This window comes from Callorhinus ursinus, unplaced genomic scaffold (assembly GCF_003265705.2).
Source record: "Callorhinus ursinus isolate GAN/ISIS: 27379988/994484 unplaced genomic scaffold, GSC_fseal_2.0 scaffold1, whole genome shotgun sequence".
NCBI classification, from domain to species: domain Eukaryota; kingdom Metazoa; phylum Chordata; class Mammalia; order Carnivora; family Otariidae; genus Callorhinus; species Callorhinus ursinus.
Genome location: NW_027397063.1, coordinates 581,642 through 606,766, shown reverse-complemented (window position 1 = coordinate 606,766; position 25,125 = coordinate 581,642). Strand labels below are relative to the sequence as shown.

At 36.8% G+C, this 25,125-nt stretch overlaps 1 protein-coding gene and 1 non-coding gene across 8 annotated transcripts in view; both read left to right on the top strand.

Annotated features, from left to right (window-relative positions):
- Positions 1-25,125, top strand: part of TTC3 (tetratricopeptide repeat domain 3) — a 115,620-nt gene that overhangs the window by 49,595 nt on the left and 40,900 nt on the right. For all 7 annotated transcript variants that reach the window (XM_073890345.1, XM_073890321.1, XM_073890405.1 and 4 more), the window contains 12 exons: positions 3,436-3,570; positions 4,211-4,291; positions 6,868-6,980; positions 9,734-9,854; positions 12,622-12,744; positions 13,520-13,621; positions 14,981-15,073; positions 15,724-15,788; positions 16,798-16,934; positions 19,039-19,365; positions 21,706-21,957; positions 24,749-24,795. In XM_073890345.1, the coding sequence (XP_073746446.1) occupies positions 3,436-3,570; positions 4,211-4,291; positions 6,868-6,980; positions 9,734-9,854; positions 12,622-12,744; positions 13,520-13,621; positions 14,981-15,073; positions 15,724-15,788; positions 16,798-16,934; positions 19,039-19,365; positions 21,706-21,957; positions 24,749-24,795 (1,596 nt within the window). The remainder of the gene's footprint in view (positions 1-3,435; positions 3,571-4,210; positions 4,292-6,867; positions 6,981-9,733; positions 9,855-12,621; positions 12,745-13,519; positions 13,622-14,980; positions 15,074-15,723; positions 15,789-16,797; positions 16,935-19,038; positions 19,366-21,705; positions 21,958-24,748; positions 24,796-25,125) is intronic.
- Positions 7,795-7,897, top strand: LOC112834347 (U6 spliceosomal RNA). The gene has a single exon (XR_003210862.1). It is a non-coding gene; the product is annotated as a U6 spliceosomal RNA (small nuclear RNA).

Genomic DNA, 25,125 nt, shown 5'->3' with positions numbered 1-25,125 from the left:
AGATGTACGTACACACACACACATATGCAATAGAGTATTACTCAGCTATAAAAAAGAATAAAATATTGCCATTCTTGACAACATGGCTGGACCTAGGGAGTATTTCGCTAAGTGAAATAAGTTACAGAAAGACAAATACCATGTGATTTCACTTATATTTGGAATCTGAAAAACAAAACAAATGAACAAACACAAAAACAAAGTCTCATAAATACAGAGAACACACTGGTGGTTGCCAGTGTGGAGGGAGAGGGAGAGGATGAAGGGGAAATGGGTGAAATACATGAAGGGGATTAAGGAGTTCAAACTTTGGGGCACCTGGGTGGCTCAGTTGTTAAGCATCTGCCTTCAGCTCAGGTCATGACACCGGGGTCCTGGGATCGAGCCCCATGTTGGTCTCCCTGCTCAGCAGGAAGCCTGCTTCTTCCTCTCCAGCTCCCCCTGTTTGTGTTCCCTCTCTGGCTGTCTCTCTCTCTCTCTCTCTCTCAAATAAATAAAATCTTTAAAAAAAAATAAAAATAAAAAGTTCAAACTTCCAGTTATGAAATAAGTAACCATGGAGTGAAAAATGCAGCATAGAGAATATAGTGAATAATATTGTAATAACTCTGGCTGATGACAGATGGTAACTACACTTATTGTGGTGAGCACTGCATAATGTTTAGCATTGTTGAATCACTATGTTGTATACCTGAAATTAGTATAGCATTGTATGTTAACTATACTTCAGTTAAAAAAATATAGAGATGTAAAATACACCATTCTGATGAGTGATATTGATAGTGGAGTATACATGGGAGGAGGCAAAGGGTATATGGAAATTTCTGTACCTCCTTCTCAATTTTGTTATAAACCTAAAAGGAAAAAGTCTTCTAAAAAATGCAAGGGATACAGCTAAAGGATTACTTTGAAGGAAATTTATCAAGCTAAATGTATGTATTAAAAGAACAGAAACTTCTAAATTAATGAAGTATTTATCCCAGGAGCTAGAAAAAAAGAAAAACAGCAAATAAACCCAAAGAAAGTAGAAGGAAGGAATTAATAGAGATCAAAGTAGAAAATAATGAATTGGAAACAAACATAAGGAAGAATCCACAGAGCTAACAGTTGATTCTTTGCCAGTATAAATAAAATTTACACACTGGTGTTGCAACTGATTAAGAAAGAAAGAAAAGAAAACATTATAAAACAATTTCAAGAATGAACAAGGATGCATTACTGTAGATCCTTGAATATTACAAATACATCAAAATACTATTATGAACGACATCATACCAAGAAGTTTAAAAATGTATATAGATGAAATGGACAAATTCCTAGAAAAATCCAACTTAACAAAAACTGATTCAAGAAGAAATAGAAACCTCAGTGAAATCCAGAATTTACAGAACCATGGCTGGTCACTATTCTAGTCATTGAACACTTGTAGACTATGTAGTAGTAAGTAAAATATTGTCTTTTTTGGGTAAACATGATTCATAGGCGTCTGCTTTGATAATCCTTTATGTAAACACAGTTTTATTTCTTCTAAAATAGAATATTGGATTTAAATTTCATTCCTAAAAATGTATATTAGCATATGGAATATAATACTTGTTTTAATATGGAGGTCATTTTAAAATTTAGTTAATTATTTTAGGTATATATGACAAATATCTTACAGAGGACTGGAGGAATGAAGCATGTTTCAAGCAGTTTATGAAAACAGATCTCTAATCAGTTGCATAAAAGCATCTTTAGAATTTCTGACATTTGGAGATTTTAAAATTAGGTCTTTTACATTGATTTTACTGACTCTCAAAACTGTGAAGGACTTAAATAGAAAAGACAACCTGGGAAGATCAGAGGTGATTTAAATAAGTATGATAGTTATTTTTGAGCCTTCCCTTGTTCATTCAACACACTTTTGGTTAGGCCCCTGTCTGTGCTGAAGTCTGAGAGAGATTGGGTATATGGCACTGCAACCCAGCCTACTTTATATAGTTTTTTGTATTGTACTGAGAAAAATAATTTTTTTAAGATTTATTTTTATTTATTTTAGAGAGCAAGCATGTGCCCATGAATGGGGGGAGGGGCAGAGGGAGAGGGAGAGAGGGTCCCAAGCAGACTCCATGCTGAATGCGGAGTCTGACATGAGGCTCAGTCTCATGACCCATGAGATCACGACCTGAGCGGAAACCAAGAGTTGGATGCCCAACTGACTGAGCCACCCAGGCGTCCCTGAGAGAAATAAATTTTTAATGAAAACATGAGGTTTTATGTCTCTCTCTTCTAGAATGTGAAAGAGATTAAAATGGAATCAGTTCATTCAAGATTAATAACTATTATTTGTGGGGATAGCACATCATCATCTATAACTTTTAAAATTCATATCTTAACATAAATATAAGCTATCCTTGAGCTTTTTGAATACTATAGTAAATACCAAGTTTATGGGAGAGGTGCTCTTTTCTATGTGTATTCTGGGGGAAAGTTCTCCTAAACTTTGATTCATTGGATGAAAACCAGTAAAAGAGCTTTTGTTAATTGTGACCAAACTGCTCTTCCCTCTGTGCTTTGTGCAACGGGGCCTCCTTTTGGATCTTTACTGTTAGGAACAGTGAGGAATATCACACGCATATTTGCATTTTCTGCTTTCCTGAATGGTGTACACATGTATGGCAAGGAGTGAGGAAATCTAGGTTTAATCTGTAGTCTATCTAGTTTTTATGGAACTTTTGTGACTGATAGCTATTGCCAGGTAACTAAAACTTGAATTCAAATTGTAGTGCATGTTCACATATTTATCCAAAAATAGTTTTTTTCTCACTTTATTCAAGGTATATTATAGCACTTTTGTTTTTGTTTTTTATTTCTTATGCTCTTCCCTTTACATTTAACCTGTAATATCTTTCCTGATAATTTTATTGAGTTCTATTCAAGTACATGTTGGGCAGAAGTAGAGCCAAAGATTGAAATATCCTTTCTTGCTGAGAATTAAGATTTGTTCCAGAGCACGAGGGTAGATGTTAAAATCTGATAGTGATCAGTAAATTGATTGCTTGTTCTTAATTCTAGTCAGCCATACAGTTATTTAAATGGTGGCTGGTGTTCTCTGTGCTGTTTGTGCTGTTAAAACTTCTAAATGCTGTCTTTTCTATCTGGAAAAGTGAGCAAGGCATAGAACCATGTAATGTAAAATGAACTACCCTTTCTTGTCATGAGTAGCAGTAGGAATGTTGGACATAAGATGGTGTAGCAGGACCTTTCAATTTTCACTGGAAAAGTGCTGTGTAGGGAAGGGAATATGACACATAAAGGGCAGCTTTGGGTATTTATTTACGTATTTTATGATCAGTTATAAAATATAACTGCCCTATGATGAACTTTGCATCTTAAATTTTTGGCTAAACACACGTAGCTCTGGATGACGTAATAGAATTTCTTTTTTTGCAGGATTTTGCTAATATAATGAAAATGCTGAGAAGCTTAATCCAGGATGGTTACACAGCTTTGTTGGAGCAGCGCTGCCGCAGTGCTGCGCAGGCCTTCACGGAGCTGCTCAATGGTTTAGATCCTCAAAAAATAAAGGTAAAATTGCCGTCTCACAGTTTATCAGTGCAGGTGCATTTCAGGTGAATGTAGAAGAGAACCAAGGCTTTAACATCATTGTATTAATGTACCTTAGGCCTACCTGAGATTAGCTGAATCTGCCCCAGGTTGTGAGAAGCAGGTGACACTCTGATTCAGTCTTTATGGTTGCACTCGGTATGTGACTCTCCTTGCTCCCTACTTGGTGTGCATTAGAACGCTTGGCTTCCTCTACAAAAGTACTAAATCAAGGTTTTGGACTTGGCTTTAGTCACATCTTTTCATCCAGAAAGAATTAGCTAGGTCAATAGTTTATCCAGGATTGTAAGCAAATGTCTTAATCTGTCACTAGTACCCACTTCTGTGCAAAAGAACGTGACGAACTCAGTTATTCTAATTTGCTATGAACCACCCCTTCAGGGAACTCTGAGACAATGGTTCTGTGTTTTAAATACTTGATTTTAGTATAACTCCATTATCTTTATAAAATACATTTTCTAATTCTGTTTGGCCTTTGTCCCAATTATAGTGATTAGAGAGATTTTATTATACTTTTTTTCTGTTGTGGCTAATAGGTGGGTATGATGCAAGTTGGGCAAAATTATGTTCAGATTTTTAACTGGAGCATTTTTATTGACAGCAATTGAACCTGGCCATGATTAACTATGTCTTAGTAGTCTACGGACTTGCTATTTCTCTCCTTGGCATAGGACAGCCTGAGGTAAGATTTGTAACAGAGATAATAAACAGTTAAAATATGCCATTAATTTTAGAAGATAGGTAAAAAATAGTTTTGCCTCTTTGGCTTATTTCTTTCTGATAATTTCTTCTGAAATACCTGTTTATTTTTTTTTTTTTAAGATTTTATTTATTCATTCGAGACACAGAGAGAGAGAGAGAGAGCACGAGCAGGGGGAGAGGCAGAGGGAGAAGCAGGCTCACTGCTGAGCCAGGAGCTGGACATGGGGCTTGATCCCAGGACCCTGGGATCATGACCCGAGCCGAAGGCAGATGCTTAACCATCTGAGCCACCCAGGCGCCCCTGAAATACCTGTTTAATTTGTGTTGTTTTTATTAAAAAGAAAATGTGATCCAATAATAAAATAGCTATGCCAGACAACCAGTAGGAATTTTTTTTTTTTTTTTAAGATTTTACTTATTTATTTGACAGAGAGAGGAACACAGGCAGGGGGAGTGGGAGAGGGAGAAGCAGGCTTCCCGCTGAGCAGGGAGCCCAATGTGGGGCTCGATCCCAGGACCCTGGGATCATGACCTGAGCTGAAGGCAGACACTTAACAACTGAGCCACCCAGGAGCCTGGAATTTTTTCCCTTGTATAAAAAGTAAATCTGTATTATCACAGATTTAAGAGAACACGTTGAGTGAAAAAGACAAGTTGGAGAACATAACAAACATTGTGATAACCACTTATGTACAATTTGGAAAACATACAGAACAATAGCATATATTCTTTATGACTATCTCTGCCTCTTGTAAAGGTTAAAAAAACCACAGGCTAGCCTAGTTTAAGATAATGCTTGCATTTAGTGATGGAAGGAAGGAATGGGCCTGTGGAGATTAAGAAAGGAGAGTTCAGCTTTGTGTTAAGATCTCTTAGTTCTGGGTGGTAGTTTTTGGGTATTTTATTATCTTCTAGAGTGCAGACTTCCCATAACCACATACAGTCAGTGTATAGGTGTGAGCACACATGGTTTCCATCACTCATGGTCCTTCAGTGCTCTTCCTGGAAGTTGTGCCTATCTGCACTGCACGGCATTATACAGCTGACCCTTGAAAACACCGGTTTGAATTGCATGGGTTCACAGAATATAGTACTGTGAATGTATTTTCTCTTTCTTACAATTTTTCTTTTCTCTTGCTTACTTTATTATAAGGTTACAGTATATAATACGTATATAAAATATGTGTTAATCTGCTCTTTATATTATTGATAAGGCTTCTAGTCAAGTAGGCTATTAGTTGTAAAGTTTTGGGGGAATCAAAGTTATACCTGTATTTTCCATTGCATGGGGCACCCCAAACCCCTGCATTGTTCAGGTGTGAGCTATAATTTGCTTTCTGTGGTTTTCAATTTTCAATAAAAGTTAAAATTGCTCTAGAATTACCTCAGGTATAATACATCCTTTCTGCCAACTTGGCCTCCAAGCTTCCTTGGCTAAATGAAGGCTTAACCCTAACTGCTGCCTAACCTAATAAGGTTAATCATCTTTTAGGTTCCACTCTCAAAGTGGTTTACAGTGGCCGAGGTTCATTTTCCTTGTTACATGCCTCTTTCCTTGTTCTTGAGGTGACAGATGAATGTGTTCCATTAAGGCCTAATTCTGTTTTCTAATAGATTGTTGGAGACAGGACTTCATGATCTCAGTTCTTCTGTTCTTGGCAGAGTGATAATAAATATCATGTTTTGCTTTATCAGAATTGAAGAAATAGTTCACTACGTTTGTGATTTACTTTGAATTAGTGAGACTGATTTAAAAAAAAAAACAGGTATGATAGAACTTGGACATTTAAAAGAATGTCATCATTCAGAGTAGCCCCCGAAGTAAGCAGTGTATTTACTCCATTACAGCTCTTGCTTAAAACATTTTTGGAATGCCTCCTTTGGAACTGGCCTCAAAGCTTCTTATAAACTCCCATTTTGTAGTGACATTTCCCTTTTCACCCACAATGGGGTTACCAGGGTTACCTTGAGCTGTTTCTTCTGGATTTTTTCCAAAACAATTCATTCTAAGCACAGAAGTTTCTACTATTGAGAATATTCAAAAGAATGTACTCTAAGTTCTGTAAAGCTTTTGCTAAAACACTGTTCTTAAAACAAAGCATTTATCTTTCGTATGCCACAAAACATTGTGGGTAACATTATTGGAGTGCCTATATCCCAAGGGAGCAGCACTTGCAAGGATATATGTCATGGAGTGCTTGCATTTAGTCAGTGTTTTTATTATGAATTCACACCCTTTAGTGTTAGCCAACACATACCAGGCCCTCTCTGTGTATTAGTAAATGCTCATTTGGTTTGTTGTCTGATGTGTTCCACACCAATTTTTCATTCTCAAGCTGGATCACTTTGGTTGTGTCTCTGTATGTCCTATGTCAAAATTTGTATATTTGCTAAGAAAATAAAATGCAGAAGGTTTAATTTTGCCATAGAAATTTTTGGATATACAGTTGTTTGTAATATTACACAAATATTACACAAAATATCGACCTTCAGATAAAATCTCTTCCAGTGTTTCTTTTGCAGTTTAAGTGATCATTGTTTTTATTGCTACTGAAGGAATTATCTGAAGCTGAAAACCAGTTTAAGAGGATGATTGAACACTACCCCAATGAGGGACTTGATTGCTTGGCCTACTGTGGAATTGGAAAAGTATATTTGAAGAAGAACAGGTTAGTAGAAACTATGCTCTTTTACACTCAGGTTGGATAACTCAGTTGAAGTCTAATGTTGTAGTGGAGGTCCCTTTTCTGGAATTATATTGTTATCTTCTCTGTGGCAAACTATTATCATCATGTTTGCTTGGAGGACCAGCATTTCTGTATAATTAATTATTAAAATATGGCCAATCAGGGGCGCCTGGGTGGCTCAGTCGTTAAGCGTCTGCTTTTAGCTCAGGGCATGATCCCGGGTCCTGGGATCGAGCCCCGCATTGGGCTCCTTGCTCGTCGGGAAGCCTGCATCTCCCTCTCTCTCACTCCCCCTGCTTGTGTTCCCTCTCTCGCTGTCTCTCTCTGTCAAATGAATAAATAAAATCGTAAAAAAAAAAAATATGGCCGGTCAGTTCAGCTCCTAGTGCTTCCTTATTTTCAATCTCATAAGAAAGTCAGGAACAAAATGATTTGACCCAAAGTATTTTGTATTTTTTCTGTTAGTATTTGTCCTTATAAATGGTGACTGAATTGATATAAATTAATGCTTTACAAGTCTGATTGTACAATTTTTTGGTTACCAAAATATCTGTTTCCACCCAAAAACCTGTATGAATATGGTTTTAATATGACATAGATACCTGTTCAAAGACATCATGAGTTAGGAATGAGAATCTCCTCTCAGAACTTTTTCTATAGTTGGAATCCCTACTCAAAGTTTAGTATGTAGTTGTTTTGCAAGTGTTTCTTGTCTTATCTTCCCAAATTGCTGTATGACCCTTTGGGGATAGGATTATGCATTGAGCTTTAAAAAAAAAACTCCCCTGTTCACTGCTTGCTTGGGCAGCACATAGACTAAAATCGGAATAATACAGAGAAGATTAGCATGGCCCCTGTGCAATGACGATACACAAATTTGTGAAGCGTTCCATATTTTTGGCACAATAAAACTATCATTAACTGTAAAACAACAATAACAAAAAGAAAACCAAAAATCTCCCTGTTCCTGCACTTAACACCCAGTATATTGGTAGGTGTGTTAGATTACCTTATAAATAAATAATTATTGACTGATTGAGTATCATTCATAGCTTTTAATCTTGAATTTTCATCTGTCCTTTTAGGGAAATTTTTTTTAAGATTTTTATTTTTAAATAATCTCTACGTCCAACCTGGGACTCAGACTCACAACCCTGAGATCAAGAGTTGCATGCTTTTCTGACTGAACCAGCCGGGTGCTCCCAAGGGAAATTTGATCAGACCTTTGGGACTCTGGGGAACCCAGTCTTGGAATGTGCCTAGAACTTCCTTTATAGATTTTTTAGAGGTTAAAGAAAGTTCTTTTACTTCGAGAAGTTACTGTGTGACCAGGCTGAATTATATTAAGAATCAGGTAGAGGGAGAGATAGTGAGGATTTAGCAATCATCTGTATAGGAACAGCAAATGAAATTAATTTCAAAGTTTGGCATAACTTATTTAAGATATATGTTTTTAATGCAGTAGTCACATGTAATTATTCATAAGATCTAGGAATATATCACAAATGTGTAACATCATGGGAACTATGGTAAATGAAAAAGTCTTTGCCATTTTAATTTCAAAATAATATGGTGTGGGGTTCAGTGTCTAATGTGTTGGTTTTTGCTGTTGTAATGTGCAGTTTCTGGTAAAGTTCTGCTGTTACCTGTCATTTTATGGTTGATGGTGGTCTAAGCTTTTCTGCAGGTGAATTTTTCTTACCCATAGGCAAAAAAAGTTCTTAAATTGGAAGATCATTTCAAGATTGGAGAAAGCAAGAAACCTTTCTTCTCTAGTCTGAAGAGAATAATAAAGACTTGGTTAACTTTGTAATCCAGTGTATTAATATTATTTTGTTGAATGGACTGTGGGAATCTCTTGACATTTTTTAAAAACATGAATCAGAACTAAAACATTTCATGTAGTTAAAACAATTTACATACACATTTATTCTTTTAAAATACTTTACTGCTTTATGGTTGAAGAAATATGTCCAGCATACACGATCTCTTTAGATTTTTTTCAGAAGAGTGGTTTTTACTAATAGATGTCCTAATAGAGTTGAGTTTAAAAAAATATATTTATGATTAATTAGCTGAAGTAAAGGGCTGTCATTCCTCTATAGGAATCTAATTAGCTTAGTAAATGAAACAAAAATGAAACAACCAGATTATTCAATTTTCTGTTTTAATTGTTGGAAACTTTTTTTTTAAGATTTTATTTATTTATTTGACAGAGAGAGTACAAGCACAAGCAGGGGGAAGCAGCAGAGGGAGAGGAAGAAGCAGGCTCTCCGCCGAGCAGAGAGCCTGATGCAGGACTCGATCCCAGGACCCTGGGATCATGACCTGAGCCAAAGGCAGATGCTTAACCAACTGAGCCACCCAGGCGTCCCAATAAATTACAACTTTAAAAGGACTAGTATGCACCTACCATAATAAAGCCAGTGTCCAGGCAGATTTGTTGTTTATATTACTTTTATAGCAAACAATGAATAGTGCCTTCTTTTTTTTTTAGTCTTTATCTTAATTCTTTTAATATACAGTGTTATATTAATTTCAGGTGTACAATATAGTGATTCAACATGCCTTTTTTTTTTTTTTAAGAAAATAGAGGTTCCATTGAATATTTCTGAACAGTGATTTATCAGATGTACTCTTATTAGTAAACTTGAAATTTCTGTAACTTTTATTGTGGGGAATGAAAATTCTTATCACAGCTTTAATACCTTCTTTCTTCATAATTATGACTTTAGATTTCTAGAAGCTCTCAATCATTTTGAGAAAGCAAGAACCTTGATTTGTCGTCTTCCTGGAGTGTTAACTTGGCCCACAAGTAATGTGATTATTGAAGAGACTCAGCCGGGGAAAATAAAGGTAACCATTTATTTCTTCAGAGACCTTCTTACTAATTCAAAAAGCCCATCTGCACTGACTGACTCGGGTATCAGAAGACAAAGAGGTAGGGGCACTCTGTCCTCAGCATCCCCACGTGTTTCCCTTTAAAGACTAGTGAGAATCACTAATATTTGTTAAATATTTCCTGTGTGCCAGTCACACAGCTTCCATTTATCATACCTTTAATCTTTACAGCAACTCTACAAGATGAGTACTATGATTATTCTCATTTTACTGAAGAGGAAGATTAAGTTAGGGACATTAAATGATGAGCTCAAGGTTAAACAGCTAAGAAGTAGTGGAGGTGGGACTTGTATCTAGGCATTCTGATTTCAGAGCATTCATTATTAAGTGGTATGACTTACTGCTTGTACTTAGAGAAAGGTATAGCATTGTTGTTTCATCATAGTGACTCTAATTATTAAGATGGCACTTGAGGACTTGGAAAATATAAATTTGGTCTCATATCCAGAGACATAGGACGCTTTGCTAGTTCTGGAAAGACTAAATTATGTGTGGATTGACTAGAATAGGCCTTTACTTGTGGGGAACCCTGGCATGTATACAGAACTTGCTTTTGGCTAAAGCTTTTAAAAGCTTAAAACTCAATAATAAAAAGAATTTGATTAAAAGTAGCCATTATACTGGAATTAAAAAAATAAAAAATAAATGAAAAAGTAACCGAAGGATCTGAACAGACCTGTCTGCCAAGAATTTCTGCAAATATCCAATAAACCTGTGAAAGATGTTTAACAGCATCAGCTATCAGAGAAATGCAAATTCAAACCATAATGAGATACAACCTCACACACTAGGATGGCTGTACTCGAGAAGGCAGACAATCGAAAGTGTTGATACCTATCTCTGGATATGTCTCTGTTTCAGAACCCCTATATGTTGCTGGTAGACATGTAAAATGGTCTGGCAGCTCCCCAGTAGAGTAAAGATAGAGTTACCATATGACCCAGCAGTTTCATTCCTAAACTTATACAGAGGAAGGAAAACATATGTTCTCACAAAAATGTGTACGTGAATGTTTATAGCAACACTATTCATAATTAAAAAGTGGGAACAGCTCACGTGTCCATCAGCTGATGAGTTGTTAAATAAAACCATTCATAAGCCATTCATAAAACCATACAGTAGCCTATCCATACAAGTGAATATTATTTGCCCATAAAGAATAATGTACTGATAAGTACTACAGCATGGATGAACCTTGAAAACATGCTAAGTAAAAGAAGCCAGACACAAAAGGCCACATGTGTGATTGTATTTATCCAGAATTTCCAGAATAGGCAAGTCTGTATTTAGAGACAAAGTAGATTAGTGGTTTCAGGGGGTTGGGGATTGGGAGAAAATGCAGAGGGACTGCTAATGGGGATGGATTTCTTTGTTGGGTGATAAAACTTTAAATTTAGACTGAGGCAGTGGTTGTACAACACTATGAATATACTGAAAGCCACTGAACTATATATATTTTAAATGTGTAGGTTGTGTGATATGTGAATTATATCTCTCCCATCCAAGTACTAACCAGGCCCAACCCTGCTTAGCTTCCGAGATCAGACGAGATTGGGCGCGTTCAGGGTGGTATGGCCGTAGACGATATGTGAATTATATCTCAACAAAACTGTTTAAAAAAAAAATCACTGAGGGCGCCTGGGTGGCTCAGTCAGTTAAGTGGCTGCCTTCGGCTCAGGTCATGATCCCAGGGTCCTGGGATCAAGCCCCACGTCCGGCTCCCTGCTTGGCAGAGAGCCTGCTTCTCCCTCTCCCTCTGCCTGCCACTCTGCCTGCTTGTGGTGTCTCTCTATCTGTCGAATAAATAAAATCTAAAAAAAAAAAAAATCACTGATGTTCTCTTTATAGTAGATTGGGGTGGAGACAGAGGAGCTCTTGAGAACAAAAAGCCAGCACTGGAAGCATGGCACAAGTGTCTTGGGGGCTTCAGTGGCAGTGGGATAATTCTTCAAGGAATGCACAAGATGAATCAGGATGGTAGGATCCCAGGTGAAGTGACACTGGGAAGGAGGAGAAGGGTAGATTCCTAAGGGTTTTTCTACCTCATCTAACTCCCTCTGAGTGCCTAAAGGACATTTCTAAGAGCTATACCTTGTCAAGTGAGGCTTGATGATAATAACACGGGATAAGATTTTGATTCTGACTCTGAAATTCTGAAACTTCCCGTTCAATCTTTTTTTTCCAGCTTTTTCTCTGGATATGTCTCTGTATCAGCCTTTTTTTTTTTTGAGAGCGAGAACACGAGTGCATGCGAGAGAGAGAGAATCTTACAATCCTGAGATCATGACCTGAGCCGAAATCAAGAGTCAGGCACTTAACCAGCTGAACCACCCAGGTGCCCTATGTATCAACCTCCTTCTAAAAAAGAAAAACTAAGGGGCGCCTGGGTGGCTCAGTCGGTTGAGCATCTGCCTTTGGCTCAGGTCATGATCCCAGCGTCCTGGGATCAAGCCCCAGGTTCGGCTCCCTGCTCAGTGGGGAGCCTGCTTCTCCCTCACCTCCTGGCTTTTGCTCTCTCACTATCTCTGTCTCTCTTTCAAATAAATAAAATCTTTAAAAAGAAAAACTTTAGAAGTTATATGTAGTTTATTCTTTGCTAAAAAACATTTTGTCATTCATTCCTATGCTGAAAGTATTTTGATGGCAAGAAGTTATTGAAATCATAAGCATTTTTATTGACAAATCAGTGTTGTGATATTGTTTTTGTTTATTTTTGTTTTAGATGCTGTTAGAGAAATTTATTGAAGAATGCAGATTCCCTCCAGTGCCAGATGCCATTTGTTGCTATCAGAAGTGCCGTGGATATTCCAAAATCCAGATATATATAACTGATCCAGACTTCAAGGTACATGATGAAAGTACAGTAGGACAGTAACTTGTAGAATTGTGCCTTAAAATGGATTCAGAACAAATTCTGTAATTGGAGGTACTCAAGTTCTCTGCTGTCAGCAGTTTTATGTCCTTTGGTCTACCCTATCCCCTGGACTTCTGTAGGTCTACATCATCTCATTTGGGAACAAGCCACTAAGTAAGCCCTGAGTGCAGGGGTAGTCACCTAAGAAGGCAGGCTAGCTAATCCTATTTCCCCTTTCTAGCCACTGTTCATATAACTTGCCTATTTCTTAGCAGCAGAGGAAAGAAAATGAGATTATTACTTCTGACTGGTTGCAATTTTAATTTCTTGTAAAATTTGAGTCCAGGAATCTAAAGGCTGTTGTGACCACTGAATTAGCTCCTGGAGACCTAAGTTTGTAACCGGGTCTGGCACTTAATTGAGTTCCTGGGCCTTAGTTTATTCAAGAAGATAGTAATTGCCTGCTCTCCCTGGTTAGTAGATCAGATGAATAATGTTTATAAAATATTTGATACTGTAGAGGAGAATACGTCTGTACACTATGGAAATGAGTATGTCAGTCAAATTCTCTGTCTCTAGCACTAGGCGTTTAGGGGTATAGAAGTATTGTACTTCCCTGGGAGAGAATGTGATATTTAGTTATGTTTGCCTGGTTAATGCAGACAGCTCTCCCTTTATCTTAATATGTGTGTTGTGATTGTGAAAGAAGAGTGTGTATGTGTAGACATCTTTAAATGTGTATTTAAACACTGTTTTAAACCCCTAGGGTTTTATACGAATCAGCTGCTGCCAGTACTGTAAAATAGAATTTCACATGAACTGTTGGAAGAAGTTGAAAACAACAACTTTTAATGATAAAATTGACAAGGTAAGTTCACATAGTCTGGATTTTGTAGTGTGCTTAATTTATGTTGATTTTTTTCCCTGAGAATCTTAGGAGAAGTTTTTAGTGAATATAAGTTCCTTTCTATGCATTCTAAACATAACTAAAAAGTTTTAAATGAAAACTTTAATGATAAAGTAGAAAATCAGTTTTTGTTTTTATTTTATACTGGCATAAGGGCAATAACCATAGAGGCCTTTAATAAATTGTTTAACCAGTTTTTATATTAGGAATCTTATCAAAAATAAAAGTTTAAATGTCTGATGTTAATGTTCTGATGTAGAATTAGGGTCTCAAATGTTTTATGTTCTCCAAACTTAGTACTGTCACTTCTCATTGTGGTTTTTCTTAATTAGCAAGATAATAATGTTAATTACCATTAGCTAGATACCTTGAGCGAAGGCACAATTTTGTAATCTTATTTGCATTCATTTGTTTCTGATTCCTATAAGCTATGGACTTTAAAAAAAAAAGAAAAAAACATTTTCTTTTTTAATTAATTAATTTATTTTCATTATGTTCAATTAGCTAGCATGTAGCACATCATTAGTTAAGAAAACCATTTTCTACACTGCTTAGCCTCATGTAAGCCCCTGTTCTTGTTGGAGAAAAGAGTAAGGTGCTTGTGCTAGGTATTTATTAGCAAAAGGAATTATTCAAGTTTGGTAGAAATAAATTCTCACATTTTATGCATTTTCACATAGTTAACTAAAGATACAATGATATAACCAAATAATTGTTGCCATTGAGTCACTTTTGCTATGTCTTTGTCTGACATTAACTCAGTTTCTCTAGTTACACATGCACCCTTAGTGGTCTTAACCATTCCTGTGAGTTAAAATACTCCCTGTAAATTAGTCACCTTGCACTAGGATATACTGAAGTAATACACAACCCAAGTATATCTTGATTTATAATAAGAAAAGTTCATCTCTTGCTTACGTTTATTGTCCTAGAGTTCTGCAGCTGTGGGCCGGCAGCTCTAGTCTGTGTAGCTGTGTTGTTTCTGAATTGAGGTTGAAGAGTGACCAGAACATCTTCCTGTGGCAGAGAGTAAAGAGCAATGGCCAGTCCATTCAGTGTTTCTTAAAGCTTTTGCGTGGATATATGTACATTATGTTAGCTCACTCTGCATTGACCAAAGCAAGTCACGTGGTCAGCCCTACAGCTGGGAGTATATTCCTTCTACAAGGGAGGCTCTGAAAGTCAGAAGACAAGGAGCAGGGACTTTCGTTGCCTCCCTAAAGGAGGTTTTAGACATATCTTGACTATTCCTGATGGTTAAAATGGTATACATATATAGATTTATTCTGAGATATAGCACTTGTTTTTTTAATCAAATAGGATTTTCTACAAGGAATTTGTCTTACCCCTGACTGTGAAGGAATCATTTCTAAGATTATCATTTTCAGCAGTGGTGGTCAAGTTAAATGTGAAGTAAGTATCTAATAGAGGGGAAATATTACCAAATTGTTAACCAAAATGTTTATAACTTTTAAAATATGATTTAAATTTGGGGAGGTTGTACAATTTAGATCTTGTGTTTTCCAGGAGAAATCTTTAATTTAAGAAAATGGAGGAAATATTAGGATGTCATAATGTATCTTTGCAGTGAAGGATTCTCACATTCTTTCATTTCCTAAAAGAGGAGACTTTTTACATTTTAGTTTTACTGTTTTTATTCTTTTCGATAATCTTGTTTTCTTAATCCCCAGTAAACTTATGGGTATTGACAAGGGTGGAGTTCTTAGGAAGGGGGAAGAGTGTTTTGAAGGGTTACCTTTTACTTCACTATATGGGAATGTTAGGGGTGGGTTATTCTAATGGTATTTGTAGTTTATTTGATCTGCTTACTCTTAATTTTTTTTTTTTTTTGAGCTTCCTAAAGTGTGTCTACTCTTTTGTTCCTCTTTTCAGTAAATTGTTTTGCTAAAATTTTCTGGACTTTTGTCTGGGTCAGAACATCATCCCTGTTCTCTATCAAATTGATTATTGACTGTGTGCTTCTGAACTGCTTGTTACTTGTGGTTTTGTGCTTTATGTCATGAGTATGAGACAAATTTTGGTTGTCTTTGTTTTATTTAAAGTTTGAACACAAGGTCATAAAAGAAAAGGTTCCTCCAAGACCTATTCTGAAACAGAAATGTTCTAGGTAAGATTTTTAACAATGAATTAGTAGTTTAACGATGTCTATTAGAATATAATTCTGTTAAATGCAGATTTCTAAGTTATGCTATTTTTTAAATTGGCTGTATACATATCCAAATAAGTGTTGTTTAAATGAATTTTATGGATATTTAAAACTTAAAGAGAACCGCCTATGGTTAAATACCAAAAGCTTGAATAAGAAGCATTATTTGGCGATTGAATTTTTAAGTAAAATTATGACATTTGATGCTGTGAAATGACGTTTGATTAATAGCTTTGGCATTTAGATTAAATTTACATACCTAGCTCTCCGTTGTTTAAACTTTAATTCCAAAAGCATTTTTCTTTTTTATCTCTCTTCAGCAAACATTTTTGAACCAATGACTATTTCTCACCCTGAAAAACTCAACATACTGTCAAAAATATTCACTTCTGTATATATTGTTTAGTCAAATAATTCCAGTCCTTTTTTTCTTCTTCTTTTTGGTCCTGCTTCTTGTCCTCTATTCCAAGAAGTGATTTTTTCATCATTTGTGACCAAGAAAAAAAAGAAAAGATGAACAGAATTATTTGTTGAAGAGAATTCATTGTAAACCATACCAACCAAATTCCAGTGTCGTGGGTCATTATTGGGATGTGAAAATAATATTTTACTGTAGGAGCTTTCTTTGAGATGAGTGTACATATGTACTGTCTTGCAGGGTGTAATTTATACCATTTTTATTTACCCTAAGCAGTAACTTATATACATGAAAACATTTGTGCAATGTGTGCATGCCACCCTTAATTAAAAGTTAGTCATTGAGTTCTTGCTTTCATGAAATAAGTACCCTAATCTTAATTGAACATGTGTCAACGGTTTTTGATATTAAAGAGAAGATGCAGGACAAGTTCTGAATTAAAAAGGAAACTTCTAGCTTACTACTTGGAGAATGGTTTCTGTAATAGGCAGATAGTTAATTGAGTTTATAACAAAGGTGGATTATCACTAATTGTATGTAAATGCTTATCAGCCTAGAGAAGCTAAGACTGAAAGAAGACAAAAAATTGAAGAGAAAGATCCAAAAAAAAGAAGCAAAAAAATTAGCACAAGAAAGAATGGAAGAGGACTTAAGGGAAAGTAATCCACCCAAAACTGAAGAGCAGAAAGGTATGCTGAAGTCAAAGGCATGATGAGAGTAATATCTTCTTCCTTAAAAGCATAAACATAAATATCCATCTTATTGGGCATTATATTGTTACTGAATTGAAATTTAGATTTCAGTTCGTATTTTAGTACCATCACTTTCTTGTGTTGCTCTGAGATGGGGAGAGTTTGGCACAAAGAGCACTGAATTTGGAAGCAGTACGTACACGGGGATAGCAGTGTGCTAACTTGAGGCAAGATCTGTGTCAGTTATCACCAAAGTGAAGGTGGAAATAATAGCTGACATGCATATTGTATGTTTGATAGTATTCTATAAACTCCACTATGCAGATTTAGGTTCTAAAACATTGAATGTGAATTAGCTACTAATTATCTGAAATAATGCTGAGTTCAAATAAAGAAGCAGTTCATAAAAGATGCTGTAGAGATTACCTAACCCAGCCTTCTGTTTTACGTTTCACTTGTTATTATTCTCTGATCATCATGGGAATGTGATTATACTGTTCCTGTGAACATATTTACTTTCAGGTTTTTTTCTTAATTAAGGGTTTTTTTTTAAATTGAGGAATAAAGGACATAACATTATATGAGTTTCAGGTGTACAACATGATGTATATATTGTATATTCGTATATATTGCAAAACGATCACCACAGTAAATCCAGTTAACATGCATCCCAATACATAGTTACAGAATTTGGTTTCTCATGACAAGAACTTTCAAGATCCACTCTTCTAGCTACTTTCAAATATACAATACAGTATTATTATTTTTTTTAAAAGATTTTATTTATTTATTTGACAGAGACATAGTGAGAGAGGGAACACAAGCAGGGGGGAGTGGGAGAGGGAGAAGCAGGCTTCCTGCCAAGCAGGGAGCCCAATGTGGGGCATGACCTGAGCTGAAGGCAGACGCTTAATGACTGAGCCACCCAGGTGCCCCTTATTATTATTTTTTTTTTAAAGTAGACTCCACACCCAGCGTGGAGCTTAGTGCAGGGCTTGAACTCATGACCCTGAGATCAAGACCTGAGCTGAGATCAAGAGTTGGACACTTAGCCAACCAACTGAACCACCCAGGTGCCCCACAATATAGTAATATTAACTGTAGTCACCATGCTGTACATTACATCCCCAGGACTACTTTTAGTTTTCAGTTAAAGGAAGTTATTCTTTCTCATTTTCTACTGTGATGGCTATCCCCAAAATGAAATACTTCCTCTTGTTGTTTTTATTTTTTATTTAGTATTCCATTAATGTTTCACAGATCAGTCAAAATTATCTTTCCTACTATAGGAAAGTCTCGGGTAAATGTTTGTGTTTTAACTTTGGATGCTTCAAGATGCTAAATGGCCATCCATTAGGGAGATGCCTGGGTTGGCTAGATGAACTTCTGAGTGATTTTCCAGCTTGGAATTAACAACTCCGTGGGATCCTATGGTTTAGGATCCAACAATAAGATGAGTAAAACAGTAACTAGCAAATATTAATTGAATTCATAACTAAATAAATGATCCTTTCAACTCCAGAAAAAAAACCCTTTGCATTCTTAATGATTAAGCATAGTTACTGAATGTAAAGTATAGGTAGTGGGGCGCCTGGGTGGCTCAGTTGGTTAAGTGACTGCCTTCGGCTCAGGTCATGATCCTGGAGTCCCGGGATCGAGTCCCACATCGGGCTCCCTGCTCAGCAGGGAGTCTGCTTCTCTCTCTGACCCTCTCTCTTCTAATGCCGTCTCTCTCATTCTCTCCCTCTTAAAAAAATAAATAAAATCTTAAAAAAAAAAAAAGTTTAGGTAGTGATGAGGCTGGGTTAGGATTGTTGAACTTTATTTTAGAGGAACTAAATTTTTAGATGTTACCATGAGTGGTATAGAGTGAAGGAGATAAGCTATTTTTGATATATTTGATTTAATGTGAACTTTCATATCTTTTCAAAGGTATTGTTAAGTATATTCCAAATTTAAAATTTCTTGAGTTTATTTAAAACATTAAGAATCTATCTGAACCATATTTTATATTATTATGTAATGTTCTATTATTCTTTCTCAGTTTATATCTTTGCAAATTGGTCCATTGCTCACTTTAACCACTTTTATTTGTCCTTAGAAACTGCAGACAATGTTCAGAGTTGCCAGTTCCTTGATGACAGAATTCTGCAGTGCATAAAGCAGTATGCTGACAAGATAAAATCTGGTATTCTGAACACTTCCAAGCTTCTCAGAGAATTGCTTTCTTGGAAGGTTTTAAGCACAGAAGACTACACAACCTGTTTTTCTAGCAGAAATTTTCTAAATGAAGCAGTGGACTATGTCATTCGTCACTTGATTCAAGAAAAGAATAGAGTAAAGACCAGGATATTTCTGCATGTTTTGAGTGAGCTTAAAGAAGTGGAGCCAAAATTAGCCGCCTGGATCCAGAAACTTAACAGCTTCGGTATGCCACTGAGTTCTAGAACTGCGGCTTAGTAGGAAGGGTGGACATCGGCCTCTGATCCCTTTTTCGTTTTTCTGTCATCATTTATGATTTTTTTAAAAATGTAGGACTACAGATTTGTATGGTTAAAAGTACTATTTCCTCCCAACTCACAATTTAGGTTATTTTATAGATAGGTTACAGTACACTTTTAAAAGGTGTAAACACAAGAAAGTTTTGTCAGAAAATCCAGTCCTGTATTTTGCTAAACTATTTGTAAATGTGTAAACAAAGAGAATCCTAGGCAGGTCATGGGTCAGTAGTGCCCCCTGGAGGTGGCTGTCTGAGTGCCCTCTGGGATTGTGCAGTTCTGTAGTCAGATTCTTTGGAAAATTTAGAGGAAGAGTGGATGGAACTAATTGCTTAGGATCACTGAAGGCAAATCTGTATCTAAGGATTATGAGAAAAATACACTGAGGTTGAATCACATGATTATAAAACTCTGCTATTTTTCCTGATTTTCCTAATTTGGTGGAGGAAGACCCTCCCCTCCCCCCAAGGAGGCTCTTTGCCCAAGGCCATGCAGGACTGCATAAAGCAGCTGCAGATAGAGTTGTGGTCTAATACTAGATTGAGGTTTCTCTGGGTACCTACCAGGGCACTGTTTATCTTGGTGACTGTGGTGGTAACTGGCCTCAGATAGTGGATGATTCAATTGGCAGCTGTTGGCTACAAGGCCAGTGGGAGCTACAGCGGAGCAGTCCAAAGGGTGAGACTGCCACACCTCTGCAAGTCACCCCCACCTGTTGGAATTTTTAGGGACACGGAGCTCTTAGAATTCTAGAGTTTCAGAGAATATATTGATAAATTTCTCTCAGTAGAAACAAAGTAAGATGGCAGGAAGCTCAGCATAGTTGATCGCTAAGTGTTGCTGCTTTGAGCATAGGTCTGCAACGGGCTTCTGGTCCCAGAAAATCACTCTTAAGTGATAAGGTTGTCATTTGCATCTATTAACAATCAAATAAAAAATTATAATGTTATTTTTAACTTTAAGCTGCTTTGGAAGATAAGACTTAGGAGAAGGAAGCTTTCTGGTTATGCTTACGCGGGCAAGAGTGCCGGCCACTGTTCTTTCAGCGTACTGTAGTATTCAAGCCTTATAGCTCACTGATGGAAATGTTCATGTGTCCTTTTGATATAATTCACATTTATTCTGAAGATTAAAGGTATTTTAATAAGTATATAGATACTATTTAAAGTTGCAGTTTTTATTTTTAAAAAGTTCTAAAATGACTTCAAGCATGTTAATTAGTAAGATTATACTCTATCCCTGATGTAAAGCTCATATTTATTTATTAAAGGCAAGTAATTTCCAATTCCTGGAATTTTACTTCCTTCTCAACAAAAAGTTTATACTGTAGGGTCATATCATATGCATATTTAACATGAGAGGTCAGTTTATATGTGGGGTGTGGGGGAGAGTAAAGTTTTGATACTAGAATTGACCTCTTGCCTTCCCTTCAGTGAGCACATTTTTCATGCAGCATTGACTTCTGCAAGGTAACTGTTTCATCTGGAGGAAACAGCCATCCAGGGTAATGTTGACTCCGCATTCTGCTTCATATGCTGACTGAGAAACTATGGCTGACATAAGAGGCGATTGTGCTGTGTTCGAGATGGGTGGGAAGATAGACCAGAACTGTCTTTGCCTTTGGTGGCTGTGTTAGTAAGGGTAGAGTCTCACCATTCCTTCAGAACAGTGGTATGAGGTTGCAGCCACTTCTTTTTCTGATTTGTTAGAAGGTGGAATAAAAGTGGGAATAGTGACCATCCTGATTTTTGGAGGAGGGTAAGGAGTCATTAATGGAGGTGTTGGGGGGTTTGTTTACCCCTTTCCTGTTTTAAAAGCTCTTGGGAATCATTTGCATATTCTTGTTACTATGGGATATATGTAGAAAAGGACTAAAATCTTGCTGATTTGTACTGATTAGAAGGAAAATCTTGAATTAGTAAAAGAGTTGTTATATTTTTACAGGAATTTAATGCCCTGTTTTCATTGCCAAAGTCTAATAAAAATGACCATAGAAGCTTATAATATATGAGCTATTACGTAAGAAGCCTTTGGCCCACCTTATTCAACTAATAGATAAGAACTATTGTAATTAGCATATCATTAAGTGGTATTCCTAAAATGCAAAATAGCTCGAACAAGTTTATATTCAGGTACGTGTTTTCACTGAAAATGTCAGCAAACTATAACTGAACTGCTTTCAGAGATGTAAAATTGAATGTGATTTTATGGTATATGATTTTCCCTTTTTCTGATTTGGGTTTTGTTTTTTTGTTTTTTTTTTTTTACAGGTTTAGATGCCACAGGACCTTTTTTTTCTCGTTATGGAGCGTCTCTTAAGGAGCTTGATTTTAGCATCATGACTTTTCTCTGGAATGAGAAATATGGTCATAAACTAGCTTCTATAGAAGGAAAGCAATTTGATTACTTCTGTGAGCCAACATCACTGAAGGAAGCGCGGTGTTTAATATGGTTGCTAGAAGAGCACAGAGACAAGTTCCCCGCACTACATAATGCTCTAGATGAGTTCTTTGACATAATGGGTGTGTGAGCTGAGTTTCAATTTGTATTATATCTGGGCTGAGGGGGGAAAACAAATCTGTGAAGGACCTAGCTTATTTAATACTTGGTAAAATGGTAAGAATTATTATGGTACAGCCTGCTTATTTGGGCAAGTACGTGATTAAGAAGAGTGGTGTTTTGTTTTGTTTTATGTCATAAAATGTTTTTACTCTGTTGAGCTAAGTGTTGTAGGGGTGCTCAGATGGGTGTGTTACACTAATTACACACCATACTATTCTCATCTTAGATACATTGACAGTATCATGGCAAAGGCTGATTATTAAATGGACAGAATTTATCAGTAAATGGTTTAAATTGTAACCTTCAAGAAAACATCTCCCTGCAGAGGAGGTGATGTTTGCAAAATCTAGAAATAGCACAGCTGTTGTAGTGGGAAAACTTAGATTGGGGAATCAGGAAAAGTAAGCTGTGGCCCAGCTTCTTCCCTAATTCAGTTCACTAAAAACCTTGTTTTTATTACTGCTTTAAGGCCCCTGCCCAAGCTGGGTGTTAGCCAGGAACTCAGAAATGCTTATGCTAGTCCCTGCCTTCAAGGACCTTATATTGTGGAAAAGGGAATAAGATGAATATACAAATAACTAATGTGGACATAAGCTCAGTAAGAGAGGACCAGAAAGAGTGCTGGCGGTTCAAATGGAGGATCAAGCACTTGTGTTCTTCCTGGGGAAGATGAAGCCTTGGTGCAGGGCTAGAGTCCGAGCTGTGAACATGGATGTAGTCAGATTGGTGGACATCAGACTTAGAGACATGGGGTTGAGAGGAGTTGGGTCACCTGTTTGGGTAGCAGCATGGAGTCCCAGTTTAGCAGAATAGGGTGACTAGTAGTTAATTCCTTAGCTTCTCTTGGATCTTAGTTTCTTCATCATTGAAGTGATAGGATTTGGAGCCAATGGTCTGTGTGGTCCCATTTTGCTTCAGAATTCTAATATTCTTAGATTCTAAATTGATTTTAACTTCTTATCTTTGGGACTTAGTGTGTGTCTTATGATACCCCTCCCCCCTTTTCCCTCAGCATTCTTCAGCATCTGCTTTATGGACTGTCAGGAGTTAGACTTTTAAATTTCATGCTTTTTTTTAAAGGGCACATTAAAAGGTCTGGCGTTGTACAAAAGTATCACACATTACAAAGTTCATATGTAAAAGGAACTAAAAAGCTTGCTTTTACTGTGGTTCTTAGGAAGGAGCACTTTCAAATATAGGTGGCTTTATTTTTCCAGGACACAGCTCCGTGACTGGAGGCTACATGCTACTTGATAGCCTGAATTTATTGCCATCAGTTTGCTGCTGTTGGTAATACAATGCTACCTGGCAACTGAGCTTATAGAACCTGATGCTTGGCTCACACAACAAAATAACTAAAAAGGACACCCTCTTAGTGTGCCTTTTTTTCGTACCCCAACTATACAGTCCATCTGGCTGACTGTTCCTCTGCTTTTAGTCATAGAGTCAGAAGCCACCAGCCAAATGACCAGCCATCCCAGCAGATTTTCCCCTCCAATAACTCTGCTTCTCACTCTCATCCCAGATATTTTCAGTTTTATACCTTTTCATTTAAAGGGATGATTATATTTCTTAAAACTTTTCAGAATCTACTGGTCTTGTAAATAAAAGTATTCAGTAATGTTACCAATGCTATGATAATTTGGAGTTCCAGCCTCTCTCCTGAACTCTGCATACTCTTCCTATTAGTATTTATTTGTAGACAGCTAACAGGCATCTTAAGAACAGTGTGGCTAAACCGACTTATTATAACCCTAGAGATGTTTTTCCTAAATTATTCTTAGTAACATTGTTGTATATCTTGTATCTAAGCAGGAAACTCTGAAATTAGTCTCAGTTCTTCCTTTTTCCTATTACCCGGTGTTTAGTTTGTCACTGGTCCAGTAAGCTTTATTTTTGATCTGTCCTTTCCTGTCCATCTCCACTTCCCTGCGTGAGAGCCTTAGTAATCTCTCCGTGATTAGACCATCCTGGTAGCCTCCAAACTGGTCTCTCTGCCTCTAGACCTTCCCATCCAGATCTTCCTCTTACATTGCCACTAGTGACTCTTCTAGAACATCTGATCCTGTAATGATTTTGTTAAACACTTCATTTTGCCTACACATTAAATTCACATCATCTGTCTGGGTTTATCATCACTCTCCCTATCTGCCCTCTTTCACTTCTTGAAAGTGTCCAGACCTTCCTTGTGCTTTCCTGCCTTGTGTCTTTGCTCAGACATTTCCTCCAACCATGTCTTACTCCTTTGCTTGTTTATTTCAAGTCTCACTTTAATATTGCTTCCCCCCCTCCAAGCCCTCCCTGACCTCTCCTTGGGCCTTTATCCTTGAAAACTTTATTATTCCATCAGTTTTGTTTCCATTGTCTTTGTTGAGGCACTTAGCACACTGGGTTACAAGTATTTGCCTGTTAGTGTATTTTGCACAATACAAGCTTAGAAACACAAGCCTGTCTGTGGCAGGGGCTATTCTCTGCATTTCTGTATTCCTGGCACCTAGCATAGAGTTTGACCCCCAGAAAACACTCAAATCACGTTGAATTGGATTCACATTTTGTGGTTCTTTGTGTCGGTTTCCATTTATTTGGCCTTTTTGCTCTTGGTTTCTTAAACTAAATTTGTGTCAAAATCAAACAAGGAGTAGAACATAGTGGATGATAATAGTATCTGGGGTGGTTCTCTTTAAGGCTTAATGTGTTGTTTGGCAGTGCAAAATCTTCATTTTCTCACAAATCATTGGTATTTTCCTACAGACAGCCGCTGTACTGTATTAAGGAAACAAGACAGTGGCGATGTGCCGGTAAGTTACTTGATCACTTTAACTGTAGTGTGCTAATCTGTGTTAGCCAAAGGAAGAAAGGAGTACCCAGGCCAGTGTTTGTTTACATCACAGTGGCATTCTAGAACCAAATCTGGAGGATTTCTGGCTGATTTATGCTAATTTATTAGACAGTTAATACCAATCTTCCTCTTAGAGTGACAGTCAGCAAACTTGGAGGCTTAAATTGGCAGTGTCCATAAAGTTTTGCAACGAATAAATAGGGGAAAGGGAAATAGGGAAGGAGTTGTTGAATCATCTCCTGGCATAAAAATGAAAAGTTATCTGTAATGATTAAAATTTTAATGTTTT